Consider the following 25,568-nt stretch of genomic DNA (forward strand, 5'->3'; position numbering starts at 1 on the left):
TTTACCTTTTTAATGCTTTAGCAATAAAAAGTAACAAATTAAATGTACGCCTTCATCCCAGTAAACAAAATGACGTTTAAAGGACGTCTTTTTTAGGTCATTTTTGGACGTATAATTTAGGTCATCTGAAGGTGCAGACTGTTACTCCAGACGACGTCTTTTTCGGACGTCTAATGGACGTCCATTTTTGACGTCTGTACTACGTCCATATTAGAGTCATCTCTAGTCCAAATAAGGTCTTAGAGGACATGTTTTTGACGTCATTTTGTAGGTGGTTTTATTGACGTCATCTTTGTGGACGTCTTTTTGACTTCAAATTAACTCTGTGAGTTGTCATTCAAACATAAAAGTGACAGCATTAAAAACCTTGAAACTTCTAGTTTTCAAAATATACAGACAATTATCACATGGAAAGTGACAGGGGGGGTTTACTTTTATTTAGAAAACACTTTTGTTTACAAGGTTCAATCTTCAAAAGTCTTGACTACATACCTCTGCAACGTTTTTTTTGTAGAGTTGTGTTTACATTCAATAAAAAAAAAAAAAATTGTACTACATTAACTTTACTGTCATATTATTTTTGTTAGGCTTTTCAGAAGAGGGGGAGATAACAAATGTGATCTTTTTCAAGAATAATTAACACCACTGCGAATTTCATGAAGTATTGATGATTATGACTCGTACACTATCATCTCTTAACAACATTACCAGTGTAGTACAAAACCCGAAAGTCTTGAAATTCGAAGTAGTGTTAAATATTCTTGAAAATAACATTCTTATGAAATAGGTTCCAACATATTGGAAGAAAAGACATTGTACCTTGGGTTAAGAGACAGTTCATCTGAATGAAAACTCTGCATTACATCAATGGGTCTTACATCTGCCACATCATATAATTTCACAATCGTCCAGTTTTACAACATATATATTTTTTAAAAATATGATGGTAACACTTTATTTTAACATTACATCGCTTAGCACTAATACATACAATGTTAACCCATTGATGCCTAAAGCACTTGCAGAAAAGGGTGCTGATGCCATACAAAACTCCAGGCGCCAGGGCCAATGTTGCACAACCCAACATCCAGTATCAATGAGTTAATGCCTGTATAAGTAACTTGTAAGGCATGTACTAAGCGAAATCAAACATTTGTTAGGTCCTTACTGAGGTTATATTAGGTAATAAATCCCAAATTGTGCATGAACAAGGCATTTGCGAATACATGCCTAACGTATGTTTGATTTTGCTTAGTGCATGCCTTACAAGTTACTTATACAGCATACAGGCATTAACACTGTATGTATTAGAGCTAATAGATGTAATGATAAAATAAAGTGTTGCCAAAATGATAATCAAAATAATTCCCTGTAATAATCCTAACAAGCATGAACACAGATAAATTGTCATTAAGTGGTAAATTATGGAGAATCGGTCCTTGAGAAGGGACACAAAATGCTCTTTCTTCAGGTGTTACTTGAAGCTGCATAGGCTGTCTGAATGTCAGTGGATTCAAAAGAGTCATTGAAAGATACTCCCATTTCTGTTGTTGTGGACTGGTGTTGTCTACGGAGGTGGTGTCTACATAGTAAGTCCTTGTACACTTGAACAGCCATCTTGGCTGCAAATTATCATCATATCCTGTGCATCTGACAAAGCGTGTACTTGACAAAGATGCCAAACTACTTTCTTGATGTCTGTAGTAACTATTTACATTTTGGGCATAAACACATGTTGAGTGATCACTGGGCTGCTGGGAAGCTTTGAGAGAAGTTGTAGTGCCTTTGTTCGTTTGTTGGTTGAGATGGGAGCGTCATAAACATATTCAAAGAAGGTGAAAACAGAGCTGAGCTGTGCTGGATATAACAAGTTGCAGACCCAGTAAAGCTTGAACAGCTTGTCAATTGTGCAAGTCAGGCCGTCTGCAACGGGAATGGTCACACGGTCATTCCTGGCGGTTATGACAGACTCTTCAGGTTCCCAATGCAGATCACTAGTGGTTGGGTTGTGGATTCCATCTCAGTGTCAGTAGTGCAGTGAAGAGGGATGTGAAGTTGGTTCCAGACTGAGAAGAAGAAGAAGAAGAAGAAGGGGGGGAGAGAGAGAGAGAGAGAGAGAGAGAGACATCATCAATAATACTTAATAGCAAGTTGTACTTAACTGATTGAAAGGTATGAAGCATACCAGTCAAACTAAGTATAGCCGAATCAACTACACATGCATTGATATCATGATATCTTCTTAGCTCTTCATTAAACTGAGTGAATTTAATTTCATTCATTTTTCATTTCATTATTTATATACAGTATACGTATGAAGAGTTTATTGCAAAACGGTGTATCTACCTTTTTTTTGCATTTTATTATTGAAAATGGCTTTCCAGAGCTCCTATCACCTATGTGTCAATTCTTGCCATTCAAATATTTTGAGAACATACTTTTTCAACTTACAGTATATCATGCAAGTGAGTACACCCCTCACAGTTTTTGCAGATTTGTGAGTATATATTTTCATAGGAAATCATTAGAGAAATTTCACTTTGACACAATGATTAGTGACCTTTTAACAACATATTTAACCGCTTAAATTTCTTGTTCACTCAGAAAAAAACTAAATACAGCCCTTGATGTTTGAACATGTACTCACAAAAGTGAGTACACCCCAGATTAAAATCCGGTAGAAAAGGGGCTGTGTTGGCTCGAATCGAAACAAAATGAAAAGGGATGAAAGGGGAGGTCATCAGTGTGCGTTTCAACCTTTCTTTGCATTGAACTTTTACATTTTGAGTCTGCATCTGGCTTAAATAGATCGTTGTGAGATTTGAATGCAATCCTATGGAGAATATCATGATCTGCTTCAGTAGTCACAGTGCATGTTGATATGCATGTTTCTTTTAGGTGCATTTCAGATTACCAATGTTGACAGCATCCATGCATCCCCAAACCATGTCAGTCCCACTACCATGCTTGGCTTTTGATAGGATACATTTTTTTTACTTACTTGTTTACCACCACACATGCTTGACACCATCTAAAGTATATTTGTTTATCTGGGTCTCTTCAGATCACACAACATGGTTCCAGTGATCCATATCCTTGGTCTGTTCATCTCTCTTGAGACCAAGATAAACAAATTTGCTTTAGATAGTGTCAAGCATGTGTGGTGGTAAACAAGTGAGTTTTACAAAAAAAAGTGTATCCTCTCAGTAGCCACGCATGGTAGTGGGACTGACATGGTTTGGGGATGCATGAATGCTGTCAACATTGGCAATCTGAAATACACCTAAAACAAACATGCATGTCAACATGCACTGTGACTACTGAAGCAGATCATGATATTCTCCATAGGATTGCATTCAAATCTCACAACGATCTATTTAAGCCAGATGCAGACTCAAAATGTAGTTTAATGCAAAGAAAGATTGAAACGCACACTGATGACCTCCCTTTTCATCCCTTTTCATTTCAAGACGATTCGAGCCAACACAGCCCCTTCTCTACCGGATTTTAATCTGGGGTGCACTCACTTTTGTGAGTACATGTTCAAACATTAATGGGTGTATTTTGCTTTTTTCTGAGTGAACAAGAAATTTAAGCGGCTAAATAAGTTGTTAAAAGGTCACTAATCATTGTGTCAAAGTGAAATTTCTGTAATGCTTTCCTATGAAAATGTATACTCAAAAATCTGCAAAAACTGTGAGGGGTGTATTCACTTTCGTGATATACTGTATATGAAATTCATTTTGCAATGCGGTATACGTATGAACTTATACAGTATAATATCAGGAAGGAGCCAAGACTGACTTGCACCAACACAGACCCACACGCAAACACACCCAAACGCAAACACACACACACACACATTCCTACCAAAGATGTCAGCGATGCAGAGTCCTAGCTGGCCAATAGTGTGTGAGGTGTTAAGTTCCGCCTGTCCGTGCAGCAGCAGCAGGTTGGAGGGCGGGACCTTTAGCTTGACTGACAGCTCTTCCACTGCATGCTTCAGAAGCTCTGTCTGCAACACACATACACATAAATATTACTGACACACACATCAGCTGTATAGGGTGATCTACTTTCCATGGCTTCCCCCAACTATAAAACAGAATTATAATACTTCCTGTAAAAAGTCTTTGACTAGGCAAAGCGCTATACCATAGGTGGCTAACCCGCGGCTCTCGAGCCGCATGCGGCTCTTTGCCTGGTGTTTTGAGGCTCTTGCGTTCATGTCCAAGTTTGTGTTTATGTCCCATAGGCAATATGCATTAGAATTGCGCACACAAAGTTGATTAGAACTATGGCAAATAAGTGCCCTGTGGTCTTGGTACTGTAGTAGGCCTTGGCTAAATGTGTCCTGAATGATCACGTTGATGTGTGACATGTGTTACTGCAAATAGCCTACAAGACGCGATTTAAGCCTATGTTCTAAAAATAGCGCTTTAAAAAGTGACCGCGTCTTTCGCTGACTAAACAAAATATCGGCAAAAATGTTTTAACCTGAAAGATTTTGCCATCACTCCTCAATAAGGTCAAGAAAATGTGCTGTCCATATTAGATTCTATCGCTCGGATATGGCGGTTATAAATGTGCAAATGATATGAAGAGAAAGGCGTCTGGAGCAGAGATGCGCCGAGAATCTCTGTCCTGCGGAGCCATCTCTGCGCTCTGTTAGGAGGAGTGTTCATGGCTATTGACCGGGACCGAATGTGAAATTATGTGTTTGGTTTAAAATCGTGTTATTTTCGCGGGCTATAGACAAAATTGCGCCAAAAATAATGTTCTACCTTGGTTTATCAGCCATTGTCAAAGCGGCGCAGGCAGACAGCGTGCAGGTGGGAAACAATTTAAATCGACTTGTCGCTTGTCCGCACTCAGTTTAGTCTCAAAAAGAAAACTTGGTCTTTTCCCCTGGCCCCCTGTCAGCACCCGCTGAAACATTAATGTGGAAAATGAACGGCGATTTGACGAACCACCTTGTTAATTTCGGATGGTGTTGTCGTCAGGCATCCAATGATCATCTCATCTGTGCGCAAGAAAGCGGTGCCTGTGCGCCTAACCCCCGAATGAGCTAAAAGAGGCGGAGAATCTTTGGGCCGCGTTACTTCGTGCTCTGTTATAAAGAGTGCTCATGGAAATTATGATGTGAAACGTTTTTTATTAAAATATGAAAGAATTTATGAAATAATTTTGACCTGTGTACCCTTGTCTTCTTATGTAAAACAACATTTTTATCTTGAAAAAACCTTTTCCCCCAAAAAATTGAGGCAGTTAAAAAAAAAGAGGGGGGGGGTCATCTTATATTCAGGATTGTCTTGTAGTCAGGCCATTAAGTTGGAGTGTAACATCAATCTGACACTTTGTGTGTGTGTGTGTGTGTGTGTGTGTGTGTGTGTGTGTGTGTGTGTGTGTGTGTGTGTCTGTGTCTGTGTCTGTGTCTGTGTGTCTGTGTGTGAAAGGAAGAGATGGTTGATGTTCATACCCATGTGTTGTTGTGTATGCTGGTCTGTGGTGCGAGAAGGATGTGTGATGCCCATGTTGGTGGGTGTGCGCATGTTTATATGCCCGCGTGATGTTTGTGTGCCGATGTGGCTCTTTGCTGTGACACATTACAAAATGTGGCTCTTGGTCTCCGACTGGTTGGCCACCCCTGCTCTATACGGTGTGTGTGTGTGTGTGTGTGTGTGTGTGTGTGTGTGTGTGTGTGTGTGTGTGTGTGTGTGTGTGTGTGTACCTGTGCTAGTTGTATTTGGTGTATGTCTGGTCTGTGGCGTATCTTTAAGTTTACCAGTCGTGCCGGTGTGTTCTGCTGATGCTGCTGCAAGCGTTTTCATTGGCTGGTTTTCCTGCGAGGGCGTGGACTGCATACGATGGCGATGTCTGCATCGTCAGACTCCTCTCCTTCATCCTCCTCCTTTAATTGGCTAGCTGCCGCAGCAATCCCGGCCCCTCTGGTGATGGACGCAGCAGGGAGCCAAGCGCATCCAGCCTCATGTTAATCTCCCTGTCACACGCACACACATACACACACAATGTAAGGAAAGTTGACAAGTCACTGTAGAGAAAGTGTCAGTGCGTGGCATGCACACAAGTGTGTGTGTTGTGTACTCACGTTAGTTTGCGGTTGGGCCGCCGCAGTGCCTTGAGTGGTGTGGAGGGGGAGGGGGGCGGAACGCCTCAGCACAGTCCTAACACCAACACATACACACACAAGGGTGCATTAACACACATCAACATGATGGATATGGTAAGCATACGGCAATAAATTGGAAAAAATATTGTAGGGGCTACTATGTTGACTCATGGTCTGTGTGTGTGTGTGTGTGTGTGTGTGTGTGTGTGTGTGTGTGTGTGTGTGTGTACACTCACATTGTGCTTTGCATGGGTTTGGTCACCTGGTCCGAGTCATCTGAGAGTTCGGTACACTGCTTCCCTCACCATCGCTGTCGCTGTCAGAAATCTGTCAAACACACAATATACAGTCTCAAGTTTGCCGTGTTAGCTGTAACTCATCCAAATACTGCTACTTTATACAGCAGGCACATATTTACTGACCAAGTTGCTCTCTATGACAAAAGTGCTATGGGCTACTGTGAAAGGTAAACAAGAAACAACAGGTTAACAACACTTGGCGCTAATTAGTTCTCTACAACTACAAACCGCTGCTGTTCCCTTCCGTTTGGGATCCATATCACCAAACTATAGTTCTCTTGAACTTAACTGCATTGTTATAAGAATATGGCTATGACAGCCTTAAATAGCAGGTTAAAATATGGTCATTGACATTTTGGTGACAAGGTCATAACATGTATCGCAATGAGGTCCTAACAGAGGCTCTGCATGAAAGTGTTTTTAGAGATTAAGACGTTTTAAAAGTAACTATCCTTTGAAAAATACCTGCACAAAGTCAACCAGAAAAGACATCTCAGATTTTACACTGCAGCGGCTTCGGAGTCAGAAGATGTGTGAGAACTGTGTAGCACTTTTCATCTGAAAATGAGAGGAGAAAATTGTACAGCAGTACTTAAATTTCACATTTACCAAAGTATCTGTGTTATAACAATATCACAGTAACATATTTATCACAATTGCATACAATACAACAATAAGAAAAAAAATCTGATTTTTTTTCTTCTAAAAAAACAAATGAAAGGAGGCAGAGGGCCTGTAAGTGGATGGCAATTAGACACATGATCACATAGACAATATGATACACATGGAAACACACACACACACACACACACACACTTACCATCAGTCTGATCATCTAACTGTTCAATCAGAGTAGGAGCTTGGACAGATGTGGCCACAAGACCTGGGCCCTGATTAAGAGAGGAGAGAGAGGGGGGGAGAGCACGTTAGTTCCCAGTGCATTGAAGGTACTTTAAAAATCCCGTAGCCATAACTGGTGTTGATACCTTGGTAGTCGCCACACTTCACACGCAGCTGTTCTACTCTGCCACCTAAAACTCAAACTTTGAATCTTCTTTTCAAACGTCATGGTATCGTCACCAATTACCATTGCCTACAATATCTCGTGCGTGTCAGTTTTATCCCTCGAACAGCGTACATCTGGCACGTCGCACCCTCCATCTGAAACAACTGCCGGTATTTTCCCAACACACCGTCATACGAGGTCTACCGAGACAAAACACGACAGCGTTGACCAGTTGCCCAGATCTACCATATTCAACTACATACTGAAACGGTGAAAACCACGACACTTACATGGAACTACGGTTCAAAGCTTGTCTATTGACTGGCCACAACAACTACAACCAAGCCGACATAATGTGATTCGGAAATTCGTTTCTATCACCTTTCATCGAGCCAACACAAAACAGTGGGATACTGCTTGCTTTTACTGGTGCTATTCTTTATCATGTACGAGGGTGGCGGATGGTCTGATTTACATGATTTGACGCAGAACTGCTTACGTTTGAAGCGCTGAAGTTTAAAATCGCCTCTATGCTAGCTAGCCCTTGTCTTGCCCCCTCCGATACCTGTTACTAGCAGCATCCACTTTTGCCCCACTACCAGTACTAGCTCTACGTCAATCCATCCGTGGTGTTTCAGTATCCTTGCATAAATCCTGTCAGACTTTCTTTCTTTTATGTTCAGAAAATAGCTTTCAAACTTCACATCAGTAAAGTGCCGCCTGATTTCTTCCACACCAGCTAATTATCAGTTACCCTATTAGCAACCAATGTTAGCAAACCATCCAATATCACATTTCAAACCTTTACTTTTCCCAACACAACACGTTTTAACCATTAAGTTAGTCCACATGTGAATTAAAAGAAAATAAATATAATCTATAGTGCAAGCGTTAAAGATCAATAGCTAACTGAGTATCAATAACTAGCTAAATCTGATTGTAGGCTAGCTTAATGTTCACAGAATCACTGAGGCTGTTCCAATGTTCGTACAGCAAAACTTGTGAAGCAGGGTTTGATTTTAACCATACATTAACGGCAACACACGTAATTGTTACGAAATTATACCAATAAAGCGAATTACTTACGCCAGCCTCTCTCGGTGTCTGAAGTCAAGTGAAGTCACCGCATCTTGCATTTCCAACGGTAGAAAAGGCGGGCGGAAGTCTGCTTTCAAATGTCCAGTCACGCGATTGGACAGCCAAACGGCCGTTAGTTTCTCACTTGTAGCACGACCCAGAAATGAACCTCTTAACTTCAGGTTTCACACATTCTGTGAAATATTACACAGAAATGACACATAATCTGTCAATGCTGTCTACACATCCCAATGTGTTATTTTTTTTTGACACATCTGTTTAGGCAGTGTGTCCCACCGTGCATTGCACGTTGGAGAGTATCTGGGTGATTCCGCCAAAAGAGTGCCATTTGCTGGTTGAAAAACCTTAAAAATAAACTTCAAATTTCATTCAATTTCAACATAGAAACTGTTAATGTACACATTTAAGCATTCAAAAAGAGCACTGGGCAATCTCAGGATAATTAATTTAATTTATAACAGTTTTTACCATAACACATTGTTATTTGAGTAACAGCAATTAGGGTAACAGCAATGAGGAATTAGCAAGAAATTAGCAATTGTGTGAAATCTGACCACATGGCATCCATGCTAATACTTTTTTTGCACAGAGCACATTCTTCACATTTAAGTGAACATTTTACTTTTGTTGTCATCAAACACTATCTAAAGATAATTAAGGTAACATGAAAGAGTTTTTAGATTGCCCCCCGCCTGATTCAACTGCAACATCATCAAATATGAAAAAAACTACACGAGAGAACTTAGTTTTGGTCTTCCCATTGGATTCAGGAGATCTAATTGATGTCACTTCCGGGTGAAAATGTCACTAGTGGGAGGGTCCCAAATTTTTAGGGGGCAGGATATACATGGGTAACAGCACTGAGTCAAAACCTGGGGACACGACTAAAATGTGATTTTTAACCAAAATAGAATTAATTTATTCTTTTAAAAATACAATTAAAAGTATAGATGGATTATATAGTCACATATAAAGAAAAAAAAAACAGGTTTCGGAAGGATTTCTTTATCAATATTTTGTGGTAAAGTGTTGCACTTCACTCTGGGGACACACGAGAAAGACTATAAAATAGGGTTTTGGATACATTTTTATCATATTTAAAAATAATATATTTACAAACTTTTCAATGGATCATGTGTAGAAAAGTTTGCTTTATAATGGAATGTAATTTATTTCACTTTATTCATTGATTTTATACATTTTATTTGCTGGGGACACAAATGGCACTCTTTTGGCGGAATCACCCATCTCTAGTTTGGGATTGCCACACACTTTCCCCACCCGATGTGAACAGAAAAAATAGCCTACTAGGAAAACTACTATGGCCTATTTAAAAACAAAGCAAAAAAAAAAAAGCAACAGCAACAACAACAATCATGTCGATTTCCCTCACCTGTTTTTGACGTCCAAAAAAGTGACCTAGACTGACGTCCGAATTTTGAACTTCATAATGACGTACAAATAGGGTCATTATTAGACGTCCAAATAAAGGACCTAGTTTGTACGTCATTATAAGGTCCAAAACTGGTCATGGACCGACGGACGCAATTTAGACCTAATTTCAACGTCTATACGACGTCCAATGTTTAGTGGGATAAAAAAGATGGCCATTGGCCTTTCGAGTATAGATCAAAATGGTGAGTGATCTTCAGACTCATGGAAAAATATCTAGGGCAATATAATTAAACTATTGAAGAGGCCATATTCTAATTTGTTTCAACATGGTTATAGACATAAAGTATGGGCTATGCCAAAAGGAAGGTCAAAGTCGAGACAACCACTATTGAAGAACAAAACGAACATTGCAGATTGAGATGGAAAGAAGGAAGGCCAAGAAATCAACCTTTCAGTCGATTGTTTATTAATAATTAAACTGTGTTTGGAGACATGAGGCAACAGAGAAAAGTGTGTGTGTGTGTGTACTGCTATGTTCCCGTGTGTGTTCAGAGATGGGTTTCAGTAGTACAGTAGAGTTCCTAAAGTAGAGTTCCTTCTCTGAATGGTTCTTATTTTGATGAGTAAAATCCCATCCTACCCCTACTGGACAGAAAAATTACAGTAACACTTAACTTGACGACGGTGTCATAAGCATGTCATTACAGTGTAATAATAATGTCATGACACAGTCATAGATAAGTCATAAACGTTATGTCCATGTCATAAACATTCTTTGACTGTTGGCCTTAAGTGACATTCGGTTAAGGTAAAAACTTGACACGTGCATAACACTATTATGACACCATCATGACACTGTAATGACATGCTTATGACACCGGTGTCAAGTAAAGTGATACCAAAATTACATCCTTACTTGGCACTGAACCGCTACACTGTCAAGATGGGGAGAAGAGGTGAAGAAGAAGCTACAGTAACAGATCGAGAATACTGTACAACAAGTTGTGAAGATGATAAACAGAGGTCTGTCATTGGCAACATTGTAGTTGTAGTTCAAAATGAGATGAAGTGAGATGGCTTGTGAAAAGATCAACTTGCTCAGTCACATAACACAGGGCATTTCTAACCTTTATGGACTCAATTATAAAACCATGACAAAATGAATGGTTAGGGATAACTGACTGACAAATAAGAGTAGTAATCACATCAAATGAGCGCAGTTACATGTAAGGAATACATGCAAGAAATTTTAAACAGAACAGTGGGAGTATTTGGTTTGCGCATGAGTCATGTTTAGTCTTGATTCGTTCTAAATATGGAACATGTTCCGGGAATATTCCGGTTACAGAACGCTGCTCCACAAATGTAAACGGAAATATTAGGGAACTCGTTTTAAAACCAAATACTGATAACATTCTGTTTGAAACCGGAATCAGAGATGGCAACTGCCAGAATACTCTGTACATGCAACTGCACTCATTTACTCAAAATGAGGGACAAATACAGCAATAAGAACAATCTTTCATTGTATAAATATCCATAGCCAGCCTCGTCTAGTCTTATCATTTCCACTTATTGTCCAGGGTGCAGGTGAGGGATAATTGACTGACAAATTGACTTGAGTTAATCCCATTCTGTCGACGATGTATACCGGTACATAAATATAGCCGGCCCCCTCTAATTCCTTCTTGTCCTGAGTGTAGGGGTAATTGACTGTCAAATTGACTTGAGTTAATCCCATTCTGTTGATGACGATGTATACATAAATATAGCCGCCCCCCCCTCTAATTTCCTCTTGTCCTGTTACAAGACTGACAAACAGAGCAATAATCACACTGTGCGATGCTAGCGTCAACGAATAGCCAGTTAGCAGTCCCGTCCCGTCCCGTCTCGTCTCGTCTTCCCTTCTACTTCTTTTTCTTGTCCTGTGTGGAGGTGAACCAGGAGTCCAGTAGCTGCTTGCTGTAGTATATCTGCCAGGCGTGCACCTGCACGGCGATGACCAGCACCAGGTACATGACGGACACGGCCGAGAAGCCGAAGATGAAGCGGTAGGCCTTGCCATGGCGGTAGAGCTGCTGCGCCACGGGGAACATCTCCATGCCGCCGTAGATGATGGGCGCCACGCAGAAGAGCCCCGCGCTGATCATGGAGATGACCAGGTAGCTGATGTTGTTGCGCGGCATGGCCGCGAAGCTGAGCGCCGTGGGCAGCACGCTGAGCAGGTAGGGGTACTCCCATTGGTAGGGGCTGGCCACCACGCTGTGGGAGACCAGGTGCAGCTGGCTCACCGTCACCTGGGCCAGGACCAGCAGCCAGATGACCACGTGCAGGATGTTCAGCTTGCGGATCTCCGACTTCAGGGCCACACTGTGGGTAGAGTAGGATAGAGGGGAGTCGAATGGAGCAAATTAGAATAGAATACAGTAGAATGAATAGAATAGTATAGAGAAGAATAGAATTGACTTCATTGACTTCAGGGCCACACTGTGGGGTAGAGTAGGATAGAGGGGAGTCAAATAGAGTAGATTAGAATAGAATACAGTAGAATGAGTAGAATAAGTAGAATAGAGAATAGAATTGACTTTATTGACTTCAGGGCCACACTGGGGGGGGGGGGAGTCGTATAGAGTAGATTAGAATAGAATACAGTAGAATAGGATAGCCTAAGAATAGAATTGACTTTATTGACTTCAGGGCCACGCTGTGGGGTACAGTAGGATAGAGGGGAGTCGAATGGAGTAGATAAGAATAGAATACAGTAGAACGAGTAGAATAGAATTGACTTTATCGTCCATGCCTGCATGAAATTTGCCTTTGGTCTCAATGTATTAAAAACATAATATGGACATGGGACTCATTCCGTTTCCTAGAACTGTCTTGACTACACACAGTACATAGATCATTGCATCTATCCCCTTCCTAGGAAGGGTAGCTATTTGTGTTTTTTGTAAAGGCAAAAAGTCAATGTTAAATGTATAACCAAAATATAGAAATGTCATTAAAACAATAGGCCAAGTAATCGTAGGAATAAGAATGAATCAAATACATGTGTTTGACCTGCTGGTAAGGTGTACCAACTAAGCAAGTTTTATGATCATTAAAGAGATCTCATGCATCTGGATTGGACCAATCTACTGTGGAAAAATGGTGGAGAAAATGCTTTGCCGTGCAAGCTGACTTTCAGATTAGCCTACTCCATGGGATGTCTGCACATTGCTTACAATACTGAATAACAACAAAAAACAACATTGTTCTCGCAATTACCTCATTTGGTAGTGTTTTGCGACTCTTTCTCTATGTTGAAAGTCACTCCCATCTGTTCCAGCAGCTCGAGGACCTTCTCGTGAGGCCATGGTACCTACACACAAATATCGCGAGAGAACATGAATGATTGAAACCGGGTATGTTGGCTGTAAACACACACAGCAGATTATTTGGTGTTTATACGAATAGGAATAGCAATAGGGGTCACTTTGGACTCGTGTCTTTTAAGCCATTGATGTGCGCAGCTATTCTGGACTTTACGGTCCCATTCACTTCAATTCATTTTTTTGGCGTTTTACATATTTCGGACCGTGCGGACGCCGCTGTACTCGTGCGAGGAAAACAACAATTGTCTCGGGTGCTAAACATGGTCATGGAACGGCTTGCTTAACCAGAATGGTGTGTGTTGTGTCATTTCGAAGATAATTAAAGAAAATCTTATTACAATGGGATTTCTCATAGGCATGGTTTTGCATGTCTCTTATCTCTTTTCATGTTGACTGAGCTATCACCGTTACAAGTTTACAAGGTGCACAGCGCACATATGTATGCATACAAAAAGGAAGAATACATTTCACAGTGTAATTCTGCAAATAATTCACTTCAAAGTTAAGTGTTATTACATAGGCACCATGGTCATCAATATGTGTGTAAGAACAAGTGAAAAAACAAATCGGTCAGTTTGTCAAAGAGGAGACGGTAGATATGCACCATAATACACAGTATTCATCGAAATATGCTCATGAGTTATATGCTGAAGAAATACTGTACGCACAAATATCTATTTACTGAATTAGACTAATCATGGCCTATCAGAAGTGAGGTAACATACACAAGTGTGAAAATTGTCCTTTGAGGGGCCTTGAACCCACAACCTGTGGAATGGCAGGCATGACTCCATCCACTAAGCTACCACAGTTTCAATACAATTTGTTTGACCAGAAAACTTCTTGATGTGCACATTATCACAGCACTAAAAAATCAAATAGGCCTACAATCATTGCTTCATCATACTTCAGACAATGAGGTAATGGTGCAGGGAAAATATTTTATATGATTTATTGTGTTAAAATGCACAACGACGACATATCTTTCTGGTCTTAACATTTCTTATGAAACTGTGGTAGCTTAGTGGATGAAGTCATGCTGTCCATACCATAAGTTGTGGGTTCAAGGCCACTCAGCATTCAACTTTTACTCACGTGTATGTAACCTCACTCCTGATATAGGCCTACATTATAAGGCTTATTGGGAAAATAAATATTTGTGCCTTCAGTATGTCTTCAGCATATCTTTCAGGAGCATATAGCGACACATACTGTGTATTATGCTACATATCATCCACAGTGTCTGCTTTGAGAAATTAATCATTCTCAATTTGCACTACTTATTACATATGTGGTATGATCTGTTAACTTCAGAGTTACTTATTTTCAGAATTACAGAAAGTTCTGATCATTCTGTAATCTGCACATTGTAAGATGAAATGGTGATGACGCAGTGAACATGCTAAGAGATATGAAACCTGTCCAATCATGCAAATGACATCCCACTATAATAAGATTTTATTCAATTTTCTTCAAAACAACACAACACATTGCAGAAATTCTTGTAGCCATCATATGTAGGTCTATAGGATGTAATGGAAGCATTTACACATTGTCAGCAGCGCAAGCACCCTTTTCTCACAGACCCTTGATGTGCCCTACAGACAGACTTGAAGTACTTTGTACATGGGCCCATCTAAAACATGCAGTACAATGTTAAGATTTTGTTTGTTAATTCTTAACCTACAAACATGGAAAAGACAGAGGAGATGGAAGACGTTGGAAACGTCTTGAATGTAGCAATCCCATTACAATAGAAACAACATGAATTGTTTGCCAATTAATGACTATATGTAGTAGCCTAGCCTATAATGCAACCTTTGTTATATAGCCTAATAGTGAGTTAAATTGAATCCGAATGTCTCAGCGTGCCCTACAATATCGCCCCCCTGTGGCCACATTAGCTAATGAAGATAATGTTGCTTGAGTGATATGTGGCATGTGCATTATTGAGGAAAAGAGACGTAGGCTATGTGCCGTCAGTATTTTTCCTTCATATCATTCAGAAGCATGGTGTGATGCATACTTTGTACTATGGTGCGCATATCTACCATCTCCTCTTTGACAAACTGACCGATTTGTTTTTTCACTTGTTCTTACACACATATTGATGACCATGGTGCCTATGTAATAACACTTAACTTTGAAGTGAATTATTTGCAGAATTACACTGTGAAATGTATTCTTCCTTTTTGTATGCATACATATGTGCGCTGTGCACCTTGTAAACTTGTAACGGTGATAGCTCAGTCAACATGAAAAGAGATAAGAGACATGCAAAACCATGCCTATGAGAAATCCCATTGTAATAAGATTTTCTTTAATTATCTTCGAAATGACACAACACACACCATTCTGGTTAAGCAAGCCGTTCCATGACCATATTTAGCATCCGAGACAATTGTTGTTTTCCTCGCACGAGTACAGCGGCGTCCGCACGGTCCGAAATATGTAAAACGCCAAAAAAAATGAATTGAAGTGAATGGGACCGTAAAGTCCAGAATAGCTGCGCACATCAATGGCTTAAAAGACACGAGTTTACTTTGGATATTGCAGTTAAATTACAGGCTTACATTAAATGAACAACGCTCTCAAGAGCTTTCATTTGGATTTCAGGTTACTCACTACCCCAGCTTTAGAGTAGAGGTCTACTTTACAAAAAACATTCTTCACACTTGACGGCTCTACTGGAATTTCTTTACTGTTTATTCAGCTGAACTGGGCGGTCACAGACCTGAAATAAATCCATTTGGTAACGGGAAGCATTGGTACATTAACACAACTAGCTGTCAATTGAATGATCTCTTTTGACGAGAACTTACTGGGCACTAGTGAAATTGCTTACCAGAATAATGTATTCGATGCAAGTGCCAGAAACTTCAGAAACGGACGACGAATGCCAAGGCAATATAAAGTTTGCAATCGCTAGTTGATCTGACAAGTTATTTGTGGTGGATTTCCTGTTAGCTGCGGCTTCTCCAGTGGTAAGTATCAGTTTCAGCTCAGTGGCTTACGTCTTAGCTAAAACTAGTGCAGTCCACACTTGAATATCTTATACAATGCAAACCTTGTAGACACATTGAAACAAATATTGTGCTACACCGGCATTCTCCCGTCTGAACTCAAGAGAGCTGTACGGCTGTACCACAGCCGCGCTAATGCAACGTGAGCACTGTTGACTTCTTTCAGCCTGAAGAATAAGTGTATAAGGTCGACTCTGCCATCTATTGGCACGGAGACGCATAGCACCGGTATTTATTGCATGCCTAGCCATTTAATCTGGGAAGGTACAGTGCCCTCCATAATTATTGGCACCCCTGGTTGAGATGTGTTTTTTAGCTTCCAATTATTTTATTTTTTTTTCTAAATAATATGGGACCTTAATGGAAAAAAAGAGAAAAATCCAACCTTCAATACAAGTGCATTTATTCAGTGGGGAAAAAATCCCACATAAAGAAATAATTATTTGACATCAAATAATGTGTGTCACAATTATTAGCACCCCTGGTGTTAATATTTTGTACAACCCCCTTTTGCCAACAAAACAGCACCTAATCTTCTCCTATAATGTTTCACAAGATGGGAAAAGACAGAAAGAGGGATCTTCAGCCATTCCTCTTTGCAGAATCTCTCTAAATCATCCAGAGACCTGGGTCCTCTCCTCTGTACTCTCCTCTTCAGCTCACCCCACAGGTTCTCAATGGGGTTGAGGTCAGGGGACTGAGATGGCCATGGGAGGAGCTTGATTTTGTGTCTGGTGAACCATTTCTGTGTAGATTTGGCCATATGTTTAGGGTCATTGTCTTGCTGAAAGACCCAGTGACGACCCAGCTTCAGCTTTCGGGCAGAGGGCAACAGATTTTGATTTAAAATGTCCTGGTATTTCAAAGCATTCATGATGCCATGCACCCTAACAAGGTTCCCAGGGCCTTTGGAAGCGAAACAGCCCCACAGCATCACTGACCCACCCCCATACTTCACAGTGGGTATGAGGTGCTTTTCAGCATGCGCATCTTTCGTGGTACGCCAGACCCACTTAGAGTGTTTGTTGCCAAAAAGCTCAATCTTGGTCTCATCTGACCAAAGCACACGGTCCCAGTTGAAGCCCCAATACCGCTTGACGAACTCCAGACGCTTGCGTTTATGATTGTGAGTGAGGAAAGGTTTTCTCCGTGCATGCCTCCCATACAGCTTGTTGGCGTGTAGACAGCGCCTGATGGTTGATTTGGAGACTTTGTGACCCCAGGATGCTACCATTTGTTGTAATTCTGTAACAGTGAGCTTTGGAGATCTTTTGATTTCTCTTACCATCCTCCTCACTGTGCGTGGTGGCAAAATAAACTTGGGTCCTCGTCCAGGCTTGTTTACCACTGTTCCAGTTGTTTTGAACTTCTTAATTATTCCTCTCACAGTGGATATGGGCAGCTGCAGTTGAGTGGCAATCTTCTTGTAGCCTCTGCCTGACCTGTGAAGGTCGACGCACATCTGCCTCACTTGTATGCTGTGTTCCCTTGTCTTTCCCATGTTTAAGAGTGGATAAGAGAAATGGCCTCGGTGTCACGTCATATTTATACCCCAGGGAAACAGGAAGTGATGAATTACTAATTAAATGTTCCTACATACTCTGGTAAACTTTGTAAACTACTGTAGAAATGACAGAAATGCTTCAATTATATTTATTTCTTGGGAATTGTTAAGGGTGCCAATAATTGTGGAACAGGTGATTTAATGAAAAATAATTATTTTTTAGTCAGGGATTTTTTTATTTTCTTACAATTCATTTGAGTTGAAGGCTACATTTTCCTACAATTTTCAGTGTGACAGTATTCTTCTGCAATAAACACTGAATTTATTTTAAGGCTTTTAACATGTCTCAACCAGGGGTGCCAATAATAATGGAGGGCACTGTATGTTACCTTAATCTGTGTTAACTTTGCCTGTCTGTTCTAATTTAATAAATATACATTGTGTAATAAAATGTAAGCAAATTATTCAAACTTTTATACTTTTCTGATGTCTGCACTTGTCTGTTTTTCACCTTATTATTGATTCATATTTTGTTCTGTTAGCTACAGGCTGTTGAGCCATCGACCAAGAACATGAAATGTAGCCTACAGAAGGTTGTGGCACACAGACAGACTGAATCTGGATGTCCCAAAGGACCGGCACACTTGAGACACACAGTGTTACTGGATAAAGGTGATTGTTTCCCACCCGTGCTTAAACCAGTGTAGCCTTATAGGCATACTTCATTTCATTTCACAGATCAATGCACCACAACTTAAAGGACAACTTTAGCCAATTTCAACATGCAGTTGTAATGCTCACACTACCCTGGACTTGTCAGTAGGCCTACCTGAGATTTTGTTTTTCTTTACATTTTTATTTATTCCCAAAAACATCCAAAAGGTTATGTAAGATCAGCAGACAGCAAATAGCTATACCTTTTAGGAAAATATTTGGAGTAGGCCTATGTTAAGATTTTTAAAAATATAAACAAAAGCTGCCCCCATTAGAATAGCTCATATCTCTGAGCCAAAAAATGCAGCATCACCGGGAACTGACAAGTCAAAGGTAGCGTGAGCAATACAACGGCATATTGAAATTGGCAGAGGTGCTCCTTTAACAAACAACCCGACACATGGACAGCCTTATTGATGGATTTCTCAGGAACAGAGTGGGTATATAGACCTAAAGCCTAACTCAAAATCCCACGATATAGACAGTGATCTGGATGACCTCTAAAATGTAATATGTTCCTTGGCGCGCTCACAGCCATTCCTGAAAATGTTACCGTTCATAATCAAACCTCTGAAAATGAATGTGTTAGCCTAACCCAAATAAATTATGAACAAAACAGATGGTAGCACCCCTCACTGGTCAAAGTACATCAAATGTCTTCTGATTGACTCCCTTATGTGAGGTACTCAACATTTAATGCAGTGATACAAAGTGTTGTTGCCTTTATTTTGTTGGTTGAGCCACTGATACTGGATAGATTCCTGACATTCACAATTATTCTGGCTTGAGCAGGGACGCTGACAGCTTTGGTCCCTGACAAAGTCATCCGAAACGCCCCCTCACCCGAGTGCAATGTACCCTTACAAAAATCGACCATGATTTTACTGTAGCAACCATGGTTTTACCATGGTATGTCATGGTTACTCTAGTATTCTGAACAACCATAGAGGTAGAACATACAGTAAGACTAGAGGTGACCCCGCCCCCCTTTTCACAGCAATCCCAGAGCCGTATACAGTTGAGGACGATATTACTAGCCCCCCTCCTGAAATTAGACATATCTCTTCATTGATCATTGAGAATGATCATTATTAATAAATGTGTGTTATCCTGGAAACAAATACACCATGGAGATAGTATCCAATAAGTTAAATTTGGACTTTTCCATTTTCACAATGAGTTTAAACAAAAAAGTGTAAAAATGGCAAGGACAAAATTATTAGCCCCCTTATCATTAATAGTCAATACAGTGCCATTTATGAACAAAACTTGACACCAGGCACTTTGATTAGTTGTTAACTATGTTGGCACATGTCCTACCAGGGATTTTGGCCCATTTTTTTCATCGCAAATAGTTAAGCTGGTCCAAATGGCATGGATGTTGAGGATGGACATTCATTTTCAGCACTCTTCAAATACTATCTAAAGGATTGAGGTCTGAACCACTCCATGACCATGGTTTTAGTATCCTTGAGGAACATTTGAACTATTTTGGATGCAAGTTTTGGGTTATTATCTTATTGAAAGATCCAGTGAAGATCTTAGCTCCCTCTATGAGCATATTTTTGCAAGGTCGCTTTCCACATTCTATCATAATTTTCAGTTTTTATGGTGCCGTACACCCAAACAAGGTTTCCTGTGGCTGAGGCTGCCACAGAATGATGCATCCACCACCATGTTTAATTGTGGAAACCATCTTATAACGATTCAAAGCCTATCCCTTTCTTCACCTGACAGAAGCAGAATTCATGCATCAAAGCAGGTGGAATTGAATATCATCAGATGAAAGCAGAGATGTTCAAAACTCATTTTTGACTTTCAAATGTTCACAGGCAAAGCTCAATAACACTCTGATATGCACTGCCTTTAGTAAAGGGATTCTTCTGTGAGGATGGCCCCAAAACCCAATATGATGACAAGCCCTAACAACTGTCTTTCCTGGTGGGAGAAAAAACTCCAGGTGAGGCCAGGTCAATAACAATCATCTAGGCAGGTGTCCAATGCTTCTTTGGTCTAATGAGGCCAAGCAGTTTCTACAGTTACACACAGTGGTGGGGCATCAAGTTTAGTCTGTTATTCAGCCTCAGACACAGGGAGTCTGGGTCTGAATCTGGATTGCTGGGTCTTCCAACAACATTGTAACCCAAAGCATACATTTAGATTAGTTCAGAGGTTCTTCAAGGACACTAAAACCATGATATTGGAATCACCCGCTCATAGTCCAGTCCTCAATCCCACTGAGAGTCTGTGGTTAATGTCTATGCTCAGCATCCATGCGATTTGGACCAGCTAGAACACTTTGCAGTGAAGAAATGGGCCAAAATCCCTAGTGGGGCATGTGCCAACCTAGGTAGCAACTTATCAGAGCCTGTTGTCAGTTTTGGTTCATAAATGCCGCCATATTGACTATTAATGATCAGGGGGCTAATAATTTTGTCCTTGTCATTTTTGCCCTTTTTTGTTTAAACTCATCGTAACAATAGAAAAATCCAAATTCAACTCATTGAACATTATCTCCAGCAGTGTATTTGTTTCCAGAATAACAGAAACGGTTAATAATGGTCATTCTTACTGAGAAATCAAGAGAAATGTCTAATTTCAGGAGGGGGGCTAATAATATCGTCCTCAACTGTATAGAGCTTGAAAGTCCCGACCCATTGTTCCGCGTTTCATGGGACCTAAGCTGACCATCTAACAACATGGTAGCGAGTCAATATCTTCTGATCACAGTCATGATATGCGCTGGGCTACAAATATGCTGTTTAAGAGGCTAGATAAAGATTATTCATGCAGAAGTATCAATGTTTTGTTCCGAGGCCGTCGGCATGAAAAATGTGAAGAAACACAGCTTTCTAAAAAGTTTGGGGGTTCATACGAAAAATGAAGCAAAAATATCAGAAACAACATACAGTGCCCTCCATAATTATTGGCACCCCTGGTTGAGATGTGTTTTTTAGCTTCCAAATATTATTTTTTTTTTCTAAATAATATGGGACCTTAATGGAAAAAAGGAGAAAAATCCAACCTTCAATACAAGTGCATTTATTCAGTTGGGAAAAAATCCCACATAAAGAAATAATTATTTGACATCAAATAATGTGTGTCACAATTATTAGCACCCCTGGTGTTAATATTTTGTACAACCCCCTTTTGCCAACAAAACAGCACCTAATCTTCTCCTATAATGTTTCACAAGATGGGAAAAGACAGAAAGAGGGATCTTCAGCCATTCCTCTTTGCAGAATCTCTCTAAATCATCCAGAGACCTGGGTCCTCTCCTCTGTACTCTCCTCTTCAGCTCACCCCACAGGTTCTCAATGGGATTGAGGTCAGGGAGGCCATGGGAGGAGCTTGATTTTGTGTCTGGTGAACCATTTCTGTGTAGATTTGGCCATATGTTTAGGGTCATTGTCTTGCTGAAAGACCCAGTGACGACCCAGCTTCAGCTTTCGGGCAGAGGGCAACAGATTTTGATTTAAAATGTCCTGGTATTTCAAAGCATTCATGATGCCATGCACCCAAACAAGGTTCCCAGGGCCTTTGGAAGCGAAACAGCTTCACAGCATCACTGACCCACCCCCATACTTCACAGTGGGTATGAGGTGCTTTTCAGCATGCGCATCTTTCGTGGTACGCCAGACCCTCTTAGAGTGTTTGTTGCCAAAAAGCTCAATCTTGGTCTCATCTGACCAAAGCACACGGTCCCAGTTGAAGCCCCAATACCGCTTGGCGAACTCCAGACGCTTGCGTTTATGATTGTGAGTGAGGAAAGGTTTTCTCTGTGCATGCCTCCCAAACAGCTTGTTGGCGTGCAGACAGCGCCTGATGGTTGATTTGGAGACTTTGTGACCCCAGGATGCTACCATTTGTTGTAATTCTGTAACAGTGAGCTTTGGAGATCTTTTGATTTCTCTTACCATCCTCCTCCCTGTGCGTGGTGGCAAAATAAACTTGGGTCCTCGTCCAGGCTTGTTTACCACTGTTCCAGTTCTTTTGAACTTCTTAATTATTCCTCTCACAGTGGATATGGGCAGCTGCAGTTGAGTGGCAATCTTCTTGTAGCCTCTGCCTGACCTGTGAAGGTCGACGCACATCTGCCTCACTTGTATGCTGTGTTCCTTTGTCTTTCCCATGTTTAAGAGTGGATAAGAGAAATGGCCTCGGTGTCACGTCATATTTATACCCCAGGGAAACAGGAAGTGATGAATTACTAATTAAATGTTCCTACATACTCTGGTAAACATTGTAAACTACTGTGGAAATGACAGAAATGCTTCAATTATATTTATTTCCTGGGAATTGTTAAGGGTGCCAATAATTGTGGAACAGGTGATTTAATGAAAAATAATTATTTTTTAGTCAGGGATTTTTTTATTTTCTTACAATTCATTTGAGTTGAAGGCTACATTTTCCTACAATTTTCAGTGTGACAGTATTCTTCTGCAATAAACACTGAATTTATTTTAAGGCTTTTAACACATCTCAACCAGGGGTGCCAATAATTATGGAGGGCACTGTATATGGAGCTCGTGGTACAACTCGAAGGGGATCGAAATATCATTTTAATACCGGCATTGGATTACATGCTACATACGATTTTCGGCTAAAAACGCCGTTGAGGTCCCATGAAATCGGGGGAAGTGATGTCACTTTCAAGCTCTAAGCTTATAGAGAGTCTGGCCAACTCGAATCATGGACGCCATTTTCGCTCCCCACGGCGAGGATTCTACAGTGTAACCCTATGTTCAGCATACCGTCAAATCGCTGGATTTAAAATACAAATAAGGCTTCATAGACCATCAAACTTGGGTTGTAGTATTATCAAGATCCCAACATATGAAAACAAACGTTAACAAGTTCGTTTGTATAGAAGGGGTTTGCTTAAAAGAGGGTTTTGTCAGCATAGTTTTGATGTGCTCAGCAGTACATTCAAGCGTTACTTCCGTGTTGTTGCCTAGGTAGAGCCAACGTCAAAGTCGATATTTAAGTAATGTACAGAAATAATATTCACAACGATGGTCAAGTTCATGTACAGGGACCCTGGTGATACTTGCGCCAAAGTTTCACGTTGTGTCGAGATTTAGTAGTTTAAAAATAACGATGTGTTCAGCAGTGCATAATCGCGATTGCAGACAGTAGAACTGTAGAATGAGTCTGGATGCTCGTTGGTTGAGTCTGGATATTCATAGTATAAGACTGGACGTGAGTTTAAATCGCAGGGGGAAAGGACCTTATTAGAGCGACAGAAATAATAACTTGATGGGCAAAGTTATGTTTTCACAGTATAGCATACGTACAGGTGGCAATTAGGATTTGACAAGCTAATTTCAAGTTATGACAGAAACCTAACTTCATTCGTTTTCAAAATGCGGACAGGAGTTTTTGAGAGCATGCCATCATCATGACTATTTCTTTCAAAAGTAATTGTTAACAAAAGTCGAAGGGGGGACAAATACGTTTACCTCACACAACACGGAGAAACCTGCTGCTTTCCGGTTATTAATTCTGACCTTTATATTCTATAAAAGGCAGTTTATATCCGAGTATGTCCAAAATCCTCCGTTTCTGTCACGAGTTAAAGGATGCTGTTTTTTTCTCCTGACCCGGCCCTGCACTACAGCCATATGCACGACAGTTTGTCATAATAATAATGTAATAATATTATAGTGAAGCGTTATTTTTTATATCTGATAATGCTCATTAATGGGAGCGTGGGGAACGAAAATGGCGTCCATAAAACATGTGACCAGCCCAGATCCAATCAAAATAGCGGGATAGCTCGAATGTTCGAACCCATAGTTGGCCAGACTCTCTCTATATACGGCTCTGAGCAATCCGTGGCGTTTTTTGGAGGTAGACCTAAGAAATGGAAACGAATTTAGGAGGCTCATCTCTGTCAAAAAAATGGCTTACCGGTAATAATGAGAAAAAATGTCCATCAACACGCTATACAAGGACAATAGTTGAAGTGTGTTGCTAAATATCTGAATTAATTTTATTTTTAAATGTATTTTATCCACTCATATGATTTAAGTAGCCTCCATATTTAGCTTCACATTTCAAATTTGGTCTTTGATTAATGAGTTACTTCATATTCACACAGTTTTAGTCCATTTTTTGACAGAGGTGGTCGTGTTCTCCATTGATTTGCATTGACTGAAGGAGCCTACACTACCTACAGAAGATGGGAGGGGGCATGTGTCGTTTCCCAACGCTGTCGCGAATTGCCGTGTCAACGCTAGTCTTATGTTCGACCTCTATGGAAACAACCTTAGTATCACTATATGGCTTATCCATGTTTTTTTGGGTAACCATGAAAATCGTGGTTCTTGACTAACCATGGATCATGGTTGTGCATGGTTTTCATGTTTCTTTTCAGCATGGTTAGTGATTATGATTTAACCATAGTCACAAACCATGCTCAAAAATCCATGATTAATCGTGGGTTTCATGGTTACCCAAAAAAACATGAAAACTCATTCACAGCCGTAGTGTAATACTTAAGGAGTTGAACTGAAGATCACAGAGTTGCAGGTTTCAATCCCACCCTTACCTCTCCCTACACCTCCATCCATGGCTGAAGTGCCCTTGAGCGAGGCACCTAACCCCACATTTCCCCAAGGATTGCAACCATAGTCAAACCATGATTTAACCATTGTTTAAAAAATAATTTAAAAACACGTGACGAGCCATGCTCAACCATGGTCGACTTTCGTAAGGGTATGATGACCCAAATCTACACCCGCTGGCTGGCTGGTGATGAAAATTGTTTATTTAGCCCTGTTCACCAATGCTTAGTAACTATCCTCAATTATTACACTCTCCCTGTTTTTAAAACCCATAATGACACAAAAATGAAAGCTGTAATTCATTTACCTTTATTTTGAAAAAATAGTTTTGTAGAAACATTGAAATAAGTTCAGTTTTTGAACAAATGTTCAGCACCATTGTTACAAAATCATGTTAATTTCCCTTCATATCCATAGCACATATACAAATGTAGGCACTCAGTAGTAAAACAAATT

At 40.3% G+C, this 25,568-nt stretch overlaps 1 protein-coding gene and 2 long non-coding RNA genes across 5 annotated transcripts; all 3 read right to left on the reverse strand.

Moving 5' to 3' along the window:
* Window positions 1–415: 415 nt before the first annotated feature.
* LOC134444560 (uncharacterized) lies at window positions 416–4,135 on the reverse strand. The gene is made up of 2 exons (XR_010034026.1): window positions 3,871–4,135; window positions 416–2,066 (listed from the first exon to the last, which is right to left on the reverse strand). It is a non-coding gene; the product is annotated as an uncharacterized LOC134444560 (long non-coding RNA).
* Window positions 4,136–5,700: 1,565 nt separating this feature from the next.
* Window positions 5,701–8,752, reverse strand: LOC134444558 (uncharacterized). Of its 3 annotated transcripts, none has more exons than XR_010034025.1 (5): window positions 8,522–8,752; window positions 7,250–7,319; window positions 6,367–6,987; window positions 6,110–6,185; window positions 5,701–6,001 (listed from the first exon to the last, which is right to left on the reverse strand). It is a non-coding gene; the product is annotated as an uncharacterized LOC134444558 (long non-coding RNA). The 3 variants fall into 3 exon arrangements; XR_010034024.1 differs by having other exon boundaries at window positions 6,367–6,457; window positions 6,895–6,987; window positions 7,250–8,752; XR_010034023.1 differs by having other exon boundaries at window positions 7,250–8,752.
* A 1,625-nt stretch (window positions 8,753–10,377) lies between these two features.
* Window positions 10,378–16,467, reverse strand: LOC134444559 (protein jagunal homolog 1-B). Its single transcript, XM_063193829.1, has 3 exons — window positions 16,148–16,467; window positions 13,196–13,289; window positions 10,378–12,298 (listed from the first exon to the last, which is right to left on the reverse strand). The coding sequence occupies exons 2-3, from the start codon at window positions 13,282–13,284 to the stop codon at window positions 11,836–11,838; spliced, it is 552 nt and encodes a 183-aa protein (XP_063049899.1). The 5' UTR covers window positions 13,285–13,289; window positions 16,148–16,467; the 3' UTR covers window positions 10,378–11,835.
* Between the last annotated feature and the right edge of the window lie 9,101 nt (window positions 16,468–25,568).

The sequence above is a fragment of the Engraulis encrasicolus genome, unplaced genomic scaffold, assembly GCF_034702125.1.
Source record: "Engraulis encrasicolus isolate BLACKSEA-1 unplaced genomic scaffold, IST_EnEncr_1.0 scaffold_594_np1212, whole genome shotgun sequence".
NCBI classification, from domain to species: Eukaryota; Metazoa; Chordata; class Actinopteri; order Clupeiformes; family Engraulidae; genus Engraulis; species Engraulis encrasicolus.